Source organism: Talpa occidentalis, unplaced genomic scaffold, assembly GCF_014898055.3.
Source record: "Talpa occidentalis isolate TD23 unplaced genomic scaffold, MPIMG_talOcc4v2.1 talOcc4.2, whole genome shotgun sequence".
Taxonomy (NCBI): domain Eukaryota; kingdom Metazoa; phylum Chordata; class Mammalia; order Eulipotyphla; family Talpidae; genus Talpa; species Talpa occidentalis.
The window spans coordinates 86405506-86421752 of record NW_023602073.1 but is presented as its reverse complement, the minus strand read 5'-3'; the positions used below and the strand labels follow the sequence as shown (position 1 = coordinate 86421752).

The following is a 16247-nucleotide window of genomic DNA, read 5'->3' as shown; positions in this document are numbered from 1 at the left end:
AAAAAATTTCTCACCTTTGGATCTGTATTTTAGCATCAACATTAGTAAGAATAAGAAAAAAATAGCATCTTGGGTGGCCTTTGGCAAGTGAAAGCTGTAGCATCTTTTTTTCTGATTTGAACTTTTGACCCAGTGACAACAATGAGCCAGATGTCTCCAGGTGTAAAATTGAAGTGGGGCCTGCAGAGGCTGGGAAGTAGGTAGGGCTTGATTCTGGCTCTTCATTTACTAGTGCTGTGACCGTGGCCATGACTTTTCCTTCAGTGTGCCAATTCCCTCATTGTACTTTTCCCTAGCTACTGCTGGCAAGACTGAACCCAAATTCAAACACTCACTTGGATCACTGAATTGGGAACCAGCCTTCCAGCTGGTTAGACCTTCTACTAACTGGTTCTAGAAAACTCCTCTCAATCGTCTGGGTGGCAGTGGAGTGCTCAGCAGGCCTAGGCACTGACTTCATGAATAGCAAAGAGAACTTAGTTTAAAAGAACATGTGTGTACCCTCACTGGCCATCAGCACTATCCAGGTGTTTTTAAAAATATACCCGTGTCCAGGTCCCACCAGGATCTGATTTAATTGGCCTATGGGGTGTAGGCCTATTAGGCTCAAACATCAGTGCAGAAGTTTTTCCGTTTCCCTGAGTGATATTTTTGCTCAGGTGAGTTTGAGGCTCATTGGCTTATACCTGCTCAAGTCACTAGGGAGTCACGCTGTGGGGCATGAGTAGGGGGAAATCACTGAGATGGACACAGCATCCATTGTTTGCTATTTTATTAAGAGTAGAAAGTTACACCAATTTTTTATTAGGAAAAAACTCTTGAGGATTGTTATCACATATAAGGTATATCTAAACTGATTTTGTCATGCTCCCTTAAAACTAGCTTGTTTGCCTGATTTTCCCAATTCCCCAGGGCATCACCATTCTGTCAGTCCATGGCCATAGCATCCAAGTCCATTATTGATTTGCTGAGACCCTCCCCTCTCCTCATGTGTAAAAATCTGAATGAGCATGAGGTGCTGCTAGAAAATTCAAGGTCAAACATGTCAACCTCATTTTCTTAGGTAGTAATAATGAACAATAAAGGCAAAGGCCTCTACTGGTCTTTTTTCATATTAAAAAAGTATTAATGAAAACAAACTGGACACTCAAAACTTGGCTTTCCAACTAAATCCCTGTGGTGACCACGGCCTTAATTGCTCCTTACCTCTGAGATCAGAATCTTTTATTTGGGGGGGGGGTCAGTCAGTGATTTTGTTCCAAAGCTATTGCTACCAGGAAAAAACCAAAAACACAAGAAAAGTAGTCATTCAAAGAAACTAGCATTTTCCTTTGACAAACCAGACCATGTGTTAGACTTTGAAATGATTTCCTCAATTTAAACAATGAGTGAGGACTCAATGTACTTTCGTCTTGATGATCCCATCACTTGGGCAGCAGAGAGACAGGGGGAGGATGGAGAAAATTGTTTAAGCATTTCCCAGATGCTTTTGTATCACATGCAAGGTTTATGTATTCAGCTTGCGGGAGAGCCAAGGAACAACAATGGCATCGTTTTTCCTTTGAATAACTGCCTGTTGCACAGAGTGCAAATGTGACTCTTTCAGTAGTTTTTTACCGAGTACACAACCCAGAACAAGAGAACGATGTATCTCTCCAAAAAAGGTCTGTATCTGTCTGGGCTGTTATTTTAATTTATTTAAATATAGCAAGCAGATGCCAGTAAAGTTTGTTTATTAAGCTAACAGTCCCAAGAATTTTGATCATAAGGCTTGTCTAATGCTTTTTTGTCATGTTCTCATGAAACTAGCTTGCCCACCCTACTTCCCTAATTTCCTCCCCAGGAATCATCATTCTTCCAGTCATCTGAGATCGCCCCACCACCTGCAGATATTTTCCCATTCTGACTCCGAAGGTCAAATGTCTTTCCCAGTGTGATTCACTGCTGGGACCTGTGACAGAGAGTCCCTCTCTCTTACCTGGATGCTGGCACCCCCTCCCCACCTTCCTTGACAGCTTGCAGGCTGTCTTGCCAGTAAGTTACTGTGAGCCCCAGGACCAGATTAGGCTTTTTTTTACAGCAAGATTTTTGTCATTATTTTGTTTCACAAGCATTTCCATTTTAATATATTCAAAAGACAATGGACTTAGGTGTCAGAAAACTGCCATTTCACTCCTCTGAAACCACTTCACTCCTCTGAGCCTCAATCCTTAAACTATAGCATTGAGATAAGAATGAAATTTCATTGACTGAGATGGGAAACATGCTTTGTGCAGTATCTGGGATACATTTTAATATTTGGAGAATTAAATTCCAGCATCTTGGCTACTTCCAGTTGTATTCACAAACTTTGTGCTAAAACAACTCAGTTTTATTTATTGCCCAAGACATTTCCTGCCCTTTGCTATTTTTCCAGCTTCTCATTTTGCATCTTGTGCTTGGAATGCTCACTCCTCGTCCTTTAAAATCTTCCTCCTCCAGAAATTCTTCAGGGACCACTTTGACATACAGTGCTCTCTCTTTCCCGTGACATATCTCCACAGGTCTGTCACATTCCCGCCTGTCTAGCCACAAAGATATTTTCTGCGTTTGTTGTAGATTGCCTTTTCTAGGCTATTTTATGCTAGAACGCTCGAAGACAGAGATGATTTCCCTCTTAAGAGTACAAGGTAGATTTGTTTACTGTATCATATAACAAAGATAGTATCCCCTTTCAGAGCAATAGTCAGGCAGGCTTACTGCCCTTATATAAGAAATGGGCTGCCCAAGTTCAGACTCCATTCATGCAATGCAACCTACTGTGTATGCAAGGGCCACAGACCTCTGCATTACCCTTGTGGGAGCTGGGACTTGGGGGAACGGGTGCATATCATGATCCTGTGGTTACTGCTGTTGCTGCAACCCATGCAGTCCTATATCTCTGTTCCTTAAGTGTTTTGCCAGCATCCATGAAACTGTTGCAAGTAGGATAAAAATCTCAGAGACTTCAGTTCTTACTATTATTTGATTGGTATGACTCCTACATATTTTTTTTCTAGAATAGTATACTCTTCCCCCCTTTTCCTCTTGTTACTGGTTTGTGGAAATATTGGTTTGTAGAGAAATTGGTTTGTGGAGAAATTCTTTTATTCCAGCCCTGCCCTCTGCCCCCCCAGAAATTCTAAGTCATGGGTTGAGCTGATTGACTCCTTTGATGTCGTTTATGTTGCTCTTCTATGCCATGCATTTACCACCAAATTGTTTTTTCACATTGGTCTTTTAGATTTTATTTAACACTGTTTCTAGACCTCCCTTAAATTATATGACTTTCACTTATTTTAATTTTGGTCTTCATTACTACATATAAGTTTTTTATGGGCAAGGCCTTTTCTTATTTTCCTTAAAAAATCGCCCACAGTTTCTAGAGACCATAATGCCCAGAGTAACAGCATTTGCTGAATAAATGTTCCAGATGAAAATGATTTTGGGAATCTTATCAGATAATGGCCATTCTTTTCCTCTTGTCCACCAGGGGGCGCATTCCACATTAGAGTTAGGAGGATTCCAAAGATGGGCATCCTGTCTGCTTTGAATACCTGGACAGCGTGCTGCATACACTTAGCTGAAAAAATTGGTGAGCATGTAATGCATTGTCAACTTGAATCATTGTGTGCTCATACTTCGTGCCACACAGGAGCTCCAATAGACAGCAATGAAACCTTGTTGTCTATGATTTCCCCATTTCTGAATGTTTGCTAGGCAGTGAGTTTGAGGGCCAAGACTAAATCTTGAAAAATGGGGTGATATTTTTTTTTTCACATTTTCTGCCAACCTGAAAGTTTGTGTCAGGGCACACATGCCAACTGCCCAGAGCAGCACTCTGACTTAAAATTAAAAATTCTGGGTCTTAAGGTACTCTTGATGGTTACAAGATAGATTCCAGGTCCCCAGCATGGTAGCATGACTTGAACAGTATTAATCTCGTAATAATAAGGAGGAAGTGCAGAGGGTTGGTTTTCTTAACTCTTAAAAGAACTTATTTCCTTTTATCTTTTATACTTTAATCAAGGAGGCCAGTGCTAACTGTATAATCAACTCCCAGCAGGGCTTGATTTTTATTAAATTTAAAATGTTCATTGTAAGAAGATACTGCTTTTGGATGCAGTGCCTTTTTTTTTTTTGAAGCTTCATTGCTTTTTATGCAGCTATCTATAACTTTCTGAGGTCACGCGGCCTAGTCACCTTCTGTAACAGTCAAATGTTTTCATTTTCTCTGCCAAAAATGCCCCTACTCAGATGGGGCCAGTTGTTACAGCGCAAGTAAGAAGGTCCTAGTGAAGAATGTACAAAGCCCACAGGCTTCGCTGAAAATAGCCTTTTGTGAGGAAGCACAAACTGTAAAGAATGAACGCGAGCAGAGGGATGGTTTTGGTTTCTGGATTCCTTAGTTTTGCTTGTACAGAAAAGGCAATTGTCTACGGTTCCCAATTGTAATCTTTTTTTTTTTTTAAAGATTTATTTATTTTTATACAAGAATTGGGGTACAGGCCAGAGATGCACAGGAGGGTGAGAGGATTCACCAGAGACAGAGCGGGGAGCAGAACAGGCAGACTGACGGAAATACACTGCTGAGGGGAGCAGCGAGCGAGACAGGAGAGGTCTGCCGCACCATGTGGGTTGCTCCCTGGCCGCCGGGAATTGAACATGTGCTGCAGTGGCTGCGGATTGCTTCATAGGTTGCGTCTTAACCCCTGAGCCACTAGGGTGGCCCCCCAATTGTAATCTTAAAATTTTGCGAAGGCATAATCTCTGGGGAGACTTAGCCGGGCCACATGAAATTGCTCAGGTGGCCCAGGGCAGGACCTCAGCTCAATTGTTTTTCTTGTTTTTCACTGCTGCTCTGTGCCAGCTTTCCTCATGCAAGACCCTTCCACCCCCTCTGGGTACTGCTGCCCACGCTCCCCCTCCCACCCCGTCCCCGCTCCTAGTGCCTTGCAGTCAGCGCGCGGTGAGCTCAGGTTTTTGTTTTCTTCCCCACAAAGTAAATCAGCAAGAACTTGCAATGAAAACACCCAAAAGTTGCCTCATCTGTTGCCAGGCAGGCTGGCTAAGTTAATACTCAAGTAAATCATTGAGGAGGCACTTTTGTCTTTTGAGAAATTGAAGGAATATGGGCTGTCATCTGAACTTCCAAAAATGCCACTCCTCTTCGTTTACACCTGACTGGTCCCTCGCAGCTACAGGTAAAGAATTTCTGTTGCGACGAGTTAACTGGCACAAAGACAGTTCCTGCCACCTCACCACCCGTTCTCCCTTCCTGTATCTTCTCAGTCAGTCCTGAGACTCAGAAATGAATGACGCGTCTTTCAAGAACTCTTCTACAATTGAACCGGGTTCTGTAACTTTGACCTCCGAAGCCAGGGTCCGCACTGACCACTAGAGAGCGCTGTGAGACAAGAATTCTGAAGCTCGAGCCGCAGGGAACCCAGGAGTCGGAGAAGGAAGAGGTGGGAGCAGTAGATTAAGGAGAGTGTAGAGAGGGAGGTGAGGGATATAATCCGAGGACTAAAAGCACAGAAAGTAGCCAAACTGAACAAATCCAACCAATCGATACATTATCAAAAGTTTGTTGCAGACCTTGATGGATTCCAAGGGATTTTAAGAACTGGACGCACTACAGAAGGGCTCAGAGAGGGAGAGGATTTTCAGATTTTTATTTGTTTATTTTACCCGTTTGTAAACTCCTAGTCTAGCACACTGGGCCGTGGCGTCCAAACAATGCGAATTTCATGCTGGGAGACCCATCAGGCGTCCCTTTGGATACTTTTGTGTCGTGTTCAGGCTCCCTGGGATTGTACTAGAATTTAGCTTGTGGATTTCCATCTCTGTGCACATTGTCCCCTTTTCTTCCCTCATCCTGCTCTTGAAGTTATACCTAGGGACCCTTTTCCTGAGGGTGAGAGGATGTTTGAGGCTTGATTTATGATACCTACAATCCTTTGCAGCAATTATCTTCACATTCTTTAAACTTAAATATTTGAGTGAAAATACTCTGGGCAAGAGAGGAGGCCCTCTGGGCCCCAGCACAGGGCTCTGCATTGAGAGCCAACCAATTTTTCAGCTCTCTCAGGGGCAGACTCCTCTAGTAACAGTCTGTGGCCTCCAGGTTCCTGAAAAGGAAAACTGAGACAGCCCTGGGCTCTGTGAAGGGTGAGTGTTCAACTACCAAGTTGATGGATGCTTTTGCAGCTCAGAGCCAAACAGAATAGTCATTTTATTTTTCATTTCAAGTTTTATATTTATTTTCTTACATTTTTGTGTGCTTTTGGATAGTATTTGATTTCTCCCTTCAGGTGTAGTCTTGGTAGTTTCCCCACCACCATAACACCTGTGATCCATCAACACAGTCCCTTGTGTTCGTCCCTCCCTGTTTTGACCCCTCTCCCATCCCATTCCCCTGCTGTAAGCCTCAGATCTGTGGTCAGCTTGCAAGTTTTGTCTTTTTCCTGATCCTTTGTTTGGTTTCTTTATATTCCACATGTAAGTGGTAGTTATGGCTAGTTATGGTATAGTTATGGTAGTGGTGGTTGCCAGATATTTATCTTTTTCTTCCGACTTATTTCGCTTAGCGTAATCCCTTCCAGCTTCATCCATGTTGCCACACATGGCATGAGTTTTTCTTTTCGATGGCTGAGTAGTATTCCATTGAGGCAGTCATCTGCTTTGGAGCATTTGGAGCATTTAGGCTGTTCTCATATCTTGGCTATTGTGAATAGTGCTGCAATAAACGAGTGCAGGTTTCCTTTTGAATTAATATTTTTGTGTCCTTTGGAGAGATGCCTGGGAGTGGAATTGCTGGATCATATGGTAGATCCATTTTTGGTGTTTTGAGAAACTGCCACACATTTGTCCATAGTGGCTCATTTTATTTATTTATTTATTTTTAAAAAAGATTTATTTATTTATTTATTTATTCAAGCACTGGGTACAGTCAGAAGCGCAGGAGGGTGAGAGAATTCACCAGAGCCAGAGCAGGGAGCAGAGCAGGCACAAGGACCGAAGTACACTGCTGAGGGGAGCAGCGGGCAGCAGGAGAGGTCTGCGCGCCATGTGGGACCCTCCTCTGGTGGCCGGGGAGCAGCCGGGGATCGAACCGGCGCTGCAGAGGCTGCGGGCAGCTTCGTAACCCAGCGCTCAACCGCTGCGCCACTAGGGAGGCCCCATAGTGGCTCATTTTAAACCAAGAATATCAATACCTAAAGATACATCCTTCCCTAGTCAACAATAAATTTTTTACAAGTACACAAAGAAAGAAGATAGTGAGAGAGATCCACATCCAACCCTGGGCTAAATGCAACCCCCCACAGGCTTGGGATGGCTGAAAAGGCAGGCCTTTTCCTTTCTCTAGCTTGGGGTGGGTGGATGGTAGATTTTACAGGGGTCCCTGGTTGTTCTAGGCCCAGGCACCAGCCAGGGTGTAAGTGGCAGGGCACCGCACTACTGGGTGCTGGGACCACCACTGCCAAGACCTCACTGCTCTTGGGCTGTGTCCTTGAGGGTGCCACCCACCACCCATGAGCAGCAGTGAGAGAAGAGTCAAGTGGGGGTGCGAGTGAAGAATTGACTCCGGTGTCGAGGACTCGGGTGTCGAGGCCATTTCCTCACAGTCCGTGAATAGGGGCTTATAGGTTCCTCTGACGACAGCAAGCTGCTCAGTGCACGTCCGCCTAGCCACATCCGGGATGCTCTGATGTCCTGGTGGTTTGCGCCAGACACCGGATTTGTGCGAGTGTGAAGGGGAAAACCCTGAGCACTGAGCGTGTGTGGGCTCTTTGTACGAGCTGCCCAGCTGGACTTCGAGTGGGCTGTGTGTGCTCGGGGAATGTGCAGAGGCGGCGACTCTCATTTTTCTCCATTCTTTTTCTCCAGTCCTCGCTCAAGCTTCCTCTGGATTTTGTTGGAGGCAGCCTGGGTGGAGGGCAGAGGGTCGCCCTGCAAGTTCTAGTCATTCTAAAGGCAAGTTCTGAGGATATCCTGCCTGGTGGAGGGTAGGCCAATTTACAGACGCCAGATCTAAAGGGGAAGAGAAGTTCATATTGGCGACCAGAAGTCCGCTTTCTGTTATTCCTGGAGGTCAATTCCAGAGTCGCGGCCCCTACCTTCCCTTCTTGCTCCACCCTCCTAGCTTAAACCTTCCGGGATGACCCTTAGGTTTCAAAAGGTCAAAAGACGCAGCCTTTGTGTTGAGCGCACAGATGCTTGTAATTTGAACCTCTCCCGGGGCACTATTCTGATGCCACAGTGAAAGAGACTCGAGCTTCCTCGAGTACGCCTAGTGCAATTTGGCAAGTCTGGGAACCAGTTTCCCAGCTCAGATCTGAGGGGTGGAAGAAAGGGGATGGGTGTCAAAAGAGGAGGTGATGTTGTCAGATTGTCAACTCTCTGTTTGGCCTCCATCTTCCCTACAGTAGTGTAAAAGTTGAGCCTTTCGTTCCCTGAACTCGGGAAGGGCTTTAAGGTCAAAGCTATAAGGTCGAAGCTTCCACCGGGGACCAGGTTTTGTTCTGGTTCTAGTGAGACATTTCTACAGTGGCTTCCAGTTCTGAGGACCCTTAGATTTCATAGCGTTTCTCGCCCTCTCTTGGCTCAAATTAAGCTTCCAGTTCCCTCCCGAAGCACCAGGGGAAGGAGACAGGACTGGGAAAGCCATCCCATCCCTGAGCCCCGCGCGGGCGGTAGTCCGGGTTTCCAATCGCTGCTTTGAGATTGAAAAAGACAGAAGGCGCGCCGCGTGCACAGACAGTTAGTTAATGGAAACCCTGTAAATCGGTTTTAAGTGCACCCAAGACGGGGGGCGGGGCCGAGGGGGGGGCTGTGTCGGGGGTTGGTTGGGGGGCTGCGGGAAGGAAGGTGTAGGTGGTGATGTGGGGGATGGGGTGGGATACACATTTTTGAAGTTCTGAAAATGCGAGTTACTTCCATCCTTCCCATTGTTCTTAATTTAGGAAAATAAATTCATTAAAGAAAATCGCACGGATAGGGAAACCCGAGTTTCCCAGCCCGCCCCAAGCGGAGGGAGTTCGCGGTTTCCCTTGGCAGGGAACCCGCTGCGGCTGTCCCCCGCCCGGCTTCCTCCCCAGCCCCCCCTCCCCAGCGGGGCCAGGCTACTACGGCGATCGCCACCTCACGCCGAAGGAATGCTCGAAGTATGCACACGTTCCCAAAAGTAGACCTCCTTCACCGCCGGAGGAGCATACATCACCCCGTGGCAGCCGTCCACCTTCTCAGGCGTTTCGTAACCGAGTAAACTGAGAGCTGGGAACAGCCCTCTATTAAGTAGCCTGCGGCGCGGAGCCTCATCCCACTCGACCAAGGCGAGCCGCCCCTGACGCGTCCGCGCACCGGCAGCTGCAGTCCCGGGCCCTCTCCGCCTGTTGCGCGGCGTCTGCCGCTTCTTACCCGATCCTCAGCCTCCTGCTTCTCCATTCCGGTAGCCCACCCGCTCCATTCCCGCAGCCGCCAGGTGCTCCCGGAGCGCAGCGCCAATTGCTCGGGCGTGCGGGGGCGACCCGCCCAGAGCCGACTGCGCCCCTCGCCGGCTTCCACGACGCCGGGAAGCCACTGTCGCCGCTCCCTCGATCACCTCCGCCCCAGGTTAGTCCGACTTGTAATCCCTTTCTCGCAGCCCACCCTTCCCCAAAGATAACTAGTGAAGTTTGCAAATGGGCTGTTACTTGCTCCGCCCTAAGTCTTTGAGGGTCCTGACCGAGGACCGTTTGGGTTTGTAAGAATGGAGACGTGCCGGAGATTTTACTCCGTACACTGAGATTTTGTGATTCATTTGTAGCTTTGAGGGAGAAAGGATTTTCTGAAGAGCTGATGGAGAGCGGCCGTGTGTGTGTGTGTGCGTAAAGCATCCGGTTCATTGGTTCTGTTTGTAAAGGAGTTTCTTCTCCAGATGCGGTCGATTTGAATGAAGGGTGTGCCGGGCAGGGGGGCCACCTGTCATAATCTCGCCACTGGAGCTTTGTCCCGAGTGCCGTCGTGCAACCTCCGCGCTAGGGAGGTATTTTCGGGACGCGTGGTGCGGAATTCTCTAGAGCGCCGGCTGAGTGTTCTGCAGCTCGTCGAGGCTGCGCGGGTGTGTGTGGCATCTGGAGACAGATTCCTGGTCGAGTGTTCTGGCTCTCTCCTCTTCTTTCCAAAGTGCACCTCAAGGTTGAGCCGACTGGTTCTCCAGCTCCTAGAGAAAGCTCCCTCTCCCAACCTCTTCCCGGGTGCTTAGTGGAGGCCGCTGGAACTTCAGAGGTAGTTTCCACCCCAAAATCCTAGAGAGTGTAGGTATCGGAGATAATGGGGCGCCCGTCTCATTTACCAAGAGAAGAACAGCAGCTAGGGAACAGAAGAGGCACCCCGAATTGAGCATCTTCGGGGACTCTGGGGAGACTGTTTTGGGGGTTTCCCCAGACCCTCTCCCCCCCCCACGGCAAACGGAACTATGTGGTTTTGTGAAGCTAGTGCTATGGGTAGTGATGGGGCAAAAAAAGAAAAGAGCGCTGAAGTCGTCCTTGGCTAACTAATGTCAAGGTCGCGGTGGGTAGGAGGTAGGCGACTCGCACCGGATCTGGAGGGACCCCGCGGGGTCGGGGGGTTGGTAATTTCCTTTTTAACTGGCTGGGAGAGTTACGGAATTGGCCTCTCGCTGCGGAGTGGGGGAGGAGTAAGCTGATTGAAGGAGACGCATCCCCCACGACTTGATTCCAGCTCCCCTCTCTCCCGCTCTCCCCCCGCAAATGACTCGTTTTCATTCATGAGGGTGAAGTGAGGGAATCCTCGCTGCCACGTAGGGGAGTGCGCTTTCAGACATTTATGTCTGAGAATGCTTAGTGAAGTGTTGCTAAACATTCAGATAAATGTTTTGGCTATAAGGAGGGATTAAAAAAAAAAAAAAAAAAACCTATGGAGGGAATGCTGGGCTGCTTGGATGAATTATGTTCAGATACCCCGTCGCGACATGATTCATTCTTACCGCTGAGTCTGCAGCCGACAGGTGGCGCGCTAGACCCAGACAAAAGCACGTCCATTGCTCAAGTTTTTGTGGAGTTCAGCGGTTAAAAAAAATCTGCACTTAACTTTTCGGTGGGTCGATTGTCAGTCTTTAACTTTTCGCAAGCCAACTGAGTTGGCTTTTTCAGAAGTTTAAGACTGCCAACTGAGTTGGAAATTATTATAGCAAAGTTAAGGCCAGATGATGGAAACAATGGGCCAGTCTCACCTCTTGTTTTTTACTGATGTAAAAGAGGGTTAGAAATGTCAAACAGTTGTTAATTAGGAAGAAAGAAATTGCTAGAGCACTTGGACCCCAGAGCAGCGCCAACATTTTAATCTTGGCTTCATAAAAAAGAGCTCCAGGCAATTTGGCACGCATGCACATCAGACATTTAAAATGCAATTTACACTCAGGCCGAGCAAAGTTGCCCCAATACTTTGTGCCAATAATTTGGAAAGACATGGTTGGAGCTTGTCAGTTTCTTTGCTCAGAAAAGGGCTCGACCTTTGGCTCATTTTTGGATTCCCAAGCACAACTCAGTTTTTCATGAGGCCCAGTCTGTTGCCTTACGATGATTTATGTACCTCAGAGTCAACTCTTTTTATGTTTTGCCTCTGGAAGTTTCCCAGTTCAGTTCATTGCTAGTAGCTTTTGTCTCTTGATTTGACTTTAGAATATTTTAGAATCTGCCCTTCGATCCATATGGATCAAGCACCTACTGTATGCAGGGAACCATAAAAGATGAATAAGATCTTTATCTAAGTAATGACAACCTAGTTACAAAATTAGGGAGACTCACAATAGACTATATTCTCCATCTGAGCATATATACCTGTAATCTGAGATAAATGAATGATTAAATGAAAAAGCTAATTATTGTTGAGGGTTTTTATAAAAGATATTTTAGGAAAACAGACACCAGTGTTTTGTCTCTTCTATTGCTTGTCCCTTTTTATTATGTATTTCAGACTTGTTTCTCTCTCATCTTGAGTAAGGGATTTATCAGATGTGAAGACAACACAGCTAGCAGGAGGGTCAGGTTTCGGTTGTGACTTTCATATTTCTGTATAATCCATTTCAGACCTCAAGAGCTGCATATTTGTAGGCAGAACAAAATAAAGAAAAAAGAGAGCAAAAGAGGTTTATTATACTTTTCCAAATTATCCTGAGACCACTAAAGTACAGTTACCTAAAGAGTTCAGCAGCTAGGAAAAAAGAGGCCAAATAAAATCCCCAGCTGGAAGAAACATTTAGTTGAGTCAGGGATAAAATGTCCTCTGAATTAACCATCACCCAGGCAGGATGAAGTCATGTGGGGCCTGGTAAGACCTTCACCCGGGATGCTAAGTAGGCTAGCCTCCAGGAAAACAGGACCCTCTTTAAGCTGTATTCCCTCTTAGTGTCATGACTAAATTGCTGTAGATGAACTTAATTTCCATTGCTTCACAATAGGCCCATTATATGCTTGGGCCCGGTTTGTGATTATTAAGGCCGATCTGGCCTGGTTCTGACCCAGGTTCATGCTCCAGTTCTAACCTGGTTCCAGGCCTGCACCCACCCGGTTCTGATGCGGTCTCTGCTTGCTCCTGCAGATCCCTTCATGCGGCTGTGAGCTCCGAGGGCGAGCATGCGGACCAGGCTTCCCCCAGCGCTCACCGCCCTGGGCGTGGCCCTGTTCCTGTCTTCCATTGATGCAGAAGGTAAAATGCTCTTCCTTTCTCCTGCCTCAGTGACAACGCAGAATTCTAGAAAGGAGAAAGCCAAATCTTTCTCTCCTCTATTTGCTTGCTCTGTTTACACTTCGTGTTGTTGTTGTTGTTGTTGTTTTTTTCCGGGTGATTTCTCTCCTCTAGAGAAACGCCCCCTTTCTACTAAGGTTTGTCCATTTTCCAACTCTCAGGTCCAGCTCTTTCGTATTATGCTTAATCCATTCTGTGCAGTGCTCTGTGATCTCCTAGCCCTTGTCTCTGCGGTGTGCTGTCCACACTGCCGTCGACACCGACGCCTTCAGGGAACACCAGCCATCCGGGAGGGGGCGACGGCTGCACCCCGCTCTACGAACTGGACACCTCCGACTGGTACCCAGAAGTCCCGGAGCGCGGGCGCGCTCGCTGGCGTGATTGGTAACCACCTAGCTGAGGGCTGCGACCCCAGTGACACACGAAATAAAAGACTGCAATAGCGGCGGCTCTGCGCGTCTGTGTGTTTTGTGGGGAGCTCAGGCGGCTAGGCGGAGGGTGCAGGCAAAAGAGGTAGTGGCCAGACTGCCTAGGGGAGGGGTGGCAAACAGAGATGCGGGACCCGGGGTGTGTCCCCGTGGCTCACCGCCCTTGCGCTCCATGTTTGTTTCCTGGGGTCTAGAGGCGCATGGCCCAGGCCCAGCCGGGAACCCAGGAAACAAGTTGGGTGCCAGACAAACGGGGCGTTCCTACCTCCTTGGCTCCCTCCCATCTCATCTTGCCGACATCCCTGCAGCATCAGACTGAAGCGAGAGGGCGATGGCAAAAAACAAAAACAAAAACCAACAAGAAGGCCAAAAAACAAGAACGGTTCAATGGGCACTTGGAACCTTAATTTCTCAGTATTCATTGAACAAGTCTTTTCTATATATTACTAACCCCTTGGGGGCTGCTGTACTCTCTCAATTATCTTTGGGAATATGACAAACTAGACTCACTGTTCTTCAAGGTAAGAGGGTAATACCTTGAAGCCATCTTTAAAAATTGTTTTTTTTTCAGTGAGGAAAAAGGGAGAAAAGAAATAACGTCTGTGTGAAACAGTAGTTGTGGAAGTCCCAGTGTGCTTTTTAGATGTCTTGGGAAAGTAGAATTGTTTCATGAAAACACTGAACTTTAAAAAAAAATGGAATTATATTTTGATTTTCTGTTTCAAGACTACAGGTACAGAAAAATTGATAGTCTCTAAAATGTATTGCACATTTAGAAAAGTGACAGAAACTTGCAGAGTCTCCTTACCTGATTTTTTTTTTTTTGGGGGGGGGGTGTGTGTGAATGTACAGGCTTTTCAGAGTGGCCTCTATGAAGTAATACTTAGTTGAGGTTGCCTTTAATGTTTCTTTCTATGTCGTTGTTAGGAAGGAATTTTATTTGAGGAACTTCTGGAAGCCTGACTGAAGATATTTTTAGATAATTCACTGAAGTGGCCTATTTATTGCTCATTAAGAAAATAGTTATTTGAAATCAGAAAGATTTGAGAATTCTTAGGAAAAGAATTAGGTTGGGAATGATGTAAGTGGAAAAAATCAATTCTGAATTGGGTGATGGCTAGTTAGCAAAGCGAACTTAAAATGAACATTTTACTATGGACATTACAGATTGTTTCCATATTTCTTACACTGTATCTTTTTAATTTGTATTTATTTCCATATGCTACAGCACTTTTTTTATCCTTTAAAAAAGGTGTCTTTTCTTGTATTCCACCCTTTTGGGTCAGCATTTAATAATTATTTTTAAATAGGATTTTGTTGGTCTTCATTTTCTAGCTTGGCACTACCAATAAATTGTGAGCCACAAGTGCAAATTGCATATGTAACTTAAAATTTTCTGGTTGCCCATCCAAAACAGAAAAAGTAGGGCCTCCCTGGTGGCACAAGGAGATTAGTCTCAGTACTCTGAAGCTATCAGCAGCCACTTCAGCATGAGTTCCATCTATGCCAGGAAAATAACCAACATGGCACAGAGACCTCTCCTGTTTCTACCGCCACTCCCCTTAGCAGTGTATTTCAGTCAGTCAGACTGTTCTGCTCCTCTCTCTGTCTCTGGTGAATCCTATCATCCTCCCACCCCCCACACCTCTGGCCTACACTCCAGCTCTTGTATGCATAAATATGAATCTTAAAAAAAACAGAAAAAGTAAAATTAATGTTTGTAATACATTTCACTTATGCATACTTACTAATATATCCACAATATCATTTCAGCATATAGATCATAAAATTATTTGTTATGTGTTTTTCTTTTTTTGATTAACTTTTTGAAAGTGGGTGTTTATTTTATGCTGGCAGTGCATTCATTTGAAATTGGCCACATTTCAAGTGCCTGAGAGCCACATGTGGCTGGTGGCTCCTGTACTGGACAGCATAACCACTGTGTTAACTACCAACTAAGTGGACCCAGGAGCCTGCGAAGGGCTCACAAACTTTGTGGCCAAGGTCTTTCTGGGAACAGTGGGCTGGAAACAGAATGTCTTTGAAATATTTGTTGGGAAAACTTCAAAATATCAACTTGTACCCCTATTTCCTGTCATATCATTTTGATCTTATTTCTAAAGTAGCAATGGTTGCTTTTCTTCCCCTGGTGCCACTCATACTTGTTCTTGTACTCATCCTATTTTCCTACCAATTTCTATTTATTTAATTTTTTTTATGTTGAAAACTCAATACTTTTTGGTATCTACCTTTTGCATTCTTCTTCTTTCATAGTGATACCACCTTCATCCTATTGTTTTCTTTCTCCTTATTTATAAAAGGAGCTTTATTTTTCATAGCATAGTATTTTGTCCTATTTAAATAGGGGTGAAAATGATTTTTTATACTTCACAATTTATAACTTTTAGCCACAGCATATACTGTATTGGCTTTAAAAATCAGTCCAGTGCTCTGATGACCTGGAATGTGTGGTTATCTTTGGCTTATGTTTCATATAATATTTGACTGACATTTAATTTTAGCACTTTGCATTGAAGTCCAATGGCCATTTTTCCCTTAGAATTAGATGACTTTTTAATTAATCTTGAATTTGAGAATAAAACAAGTTTTATGAAAAACAGAATTTTGATTTTAGTAAGTGATTAATAGTTTATAATATATAATGAACAATTAAAATTATCAGTCAATGAGTTGAGGTCATAGCTTAAATTGCCTTGTGTCTAGGTTAAGACATTTAATGTGTATTTCTACAATCTTGTGTCTAACTTTTAACAGAAATTTTGAACTAGAGGAGAACTTGTACACCATCTATTCTAATGCTGGCATTTTAGTGGTAGTTTGCCCACACTGTGCTTCTTTCTTTTTCTTTACAACTAGTCAACTCAGTTTAATGAGAGAACACATTTTGTGATATTATGGAAAAATTCATTACTTCTATATAATATTAACTTTCCAACTAGTTATATTTGGTGTCTTGTAAAAGCACCTTAAATGAATATATCATGGTAAAGATTACTGAATTTATATTAGTTTGCATGAAAAATACAAATC

General features: G+C 45.0%; 1 protein-coding gene across 3 annotated transcripts in view; it reads left to right on the top strand.

Annotated features, from left to right (window-relative positions):
- Positions 1-9139: 9139 nt before the first annotated feature.
- The window catches only part of COL12A1 (collagen type XII alpha 1 chain), a 115046-nt gene continuing 107938 nt past the window's right edge, over positions 9140-16247 (top strand). For 2 of the 3 annotated variants that reach the window (XM_054698934.1, XM_054698933.1), the window contains exons 1-2: positions 9140-9633; positions 12622-12729. In XM_054698934.1, the coding sequence (XP_054554909.1) occupies positions 12657-12729 (73 nt within the window). In that variant the 5' untranslated portion in view covers positions 9140-9633; positions 12622-12656. The remainder of the gene's footprint in view (positions 9634-12621; positions 12730-16247) is intronic. The other variant, XM_054698935.1, reaches the window with a different exon arrangement.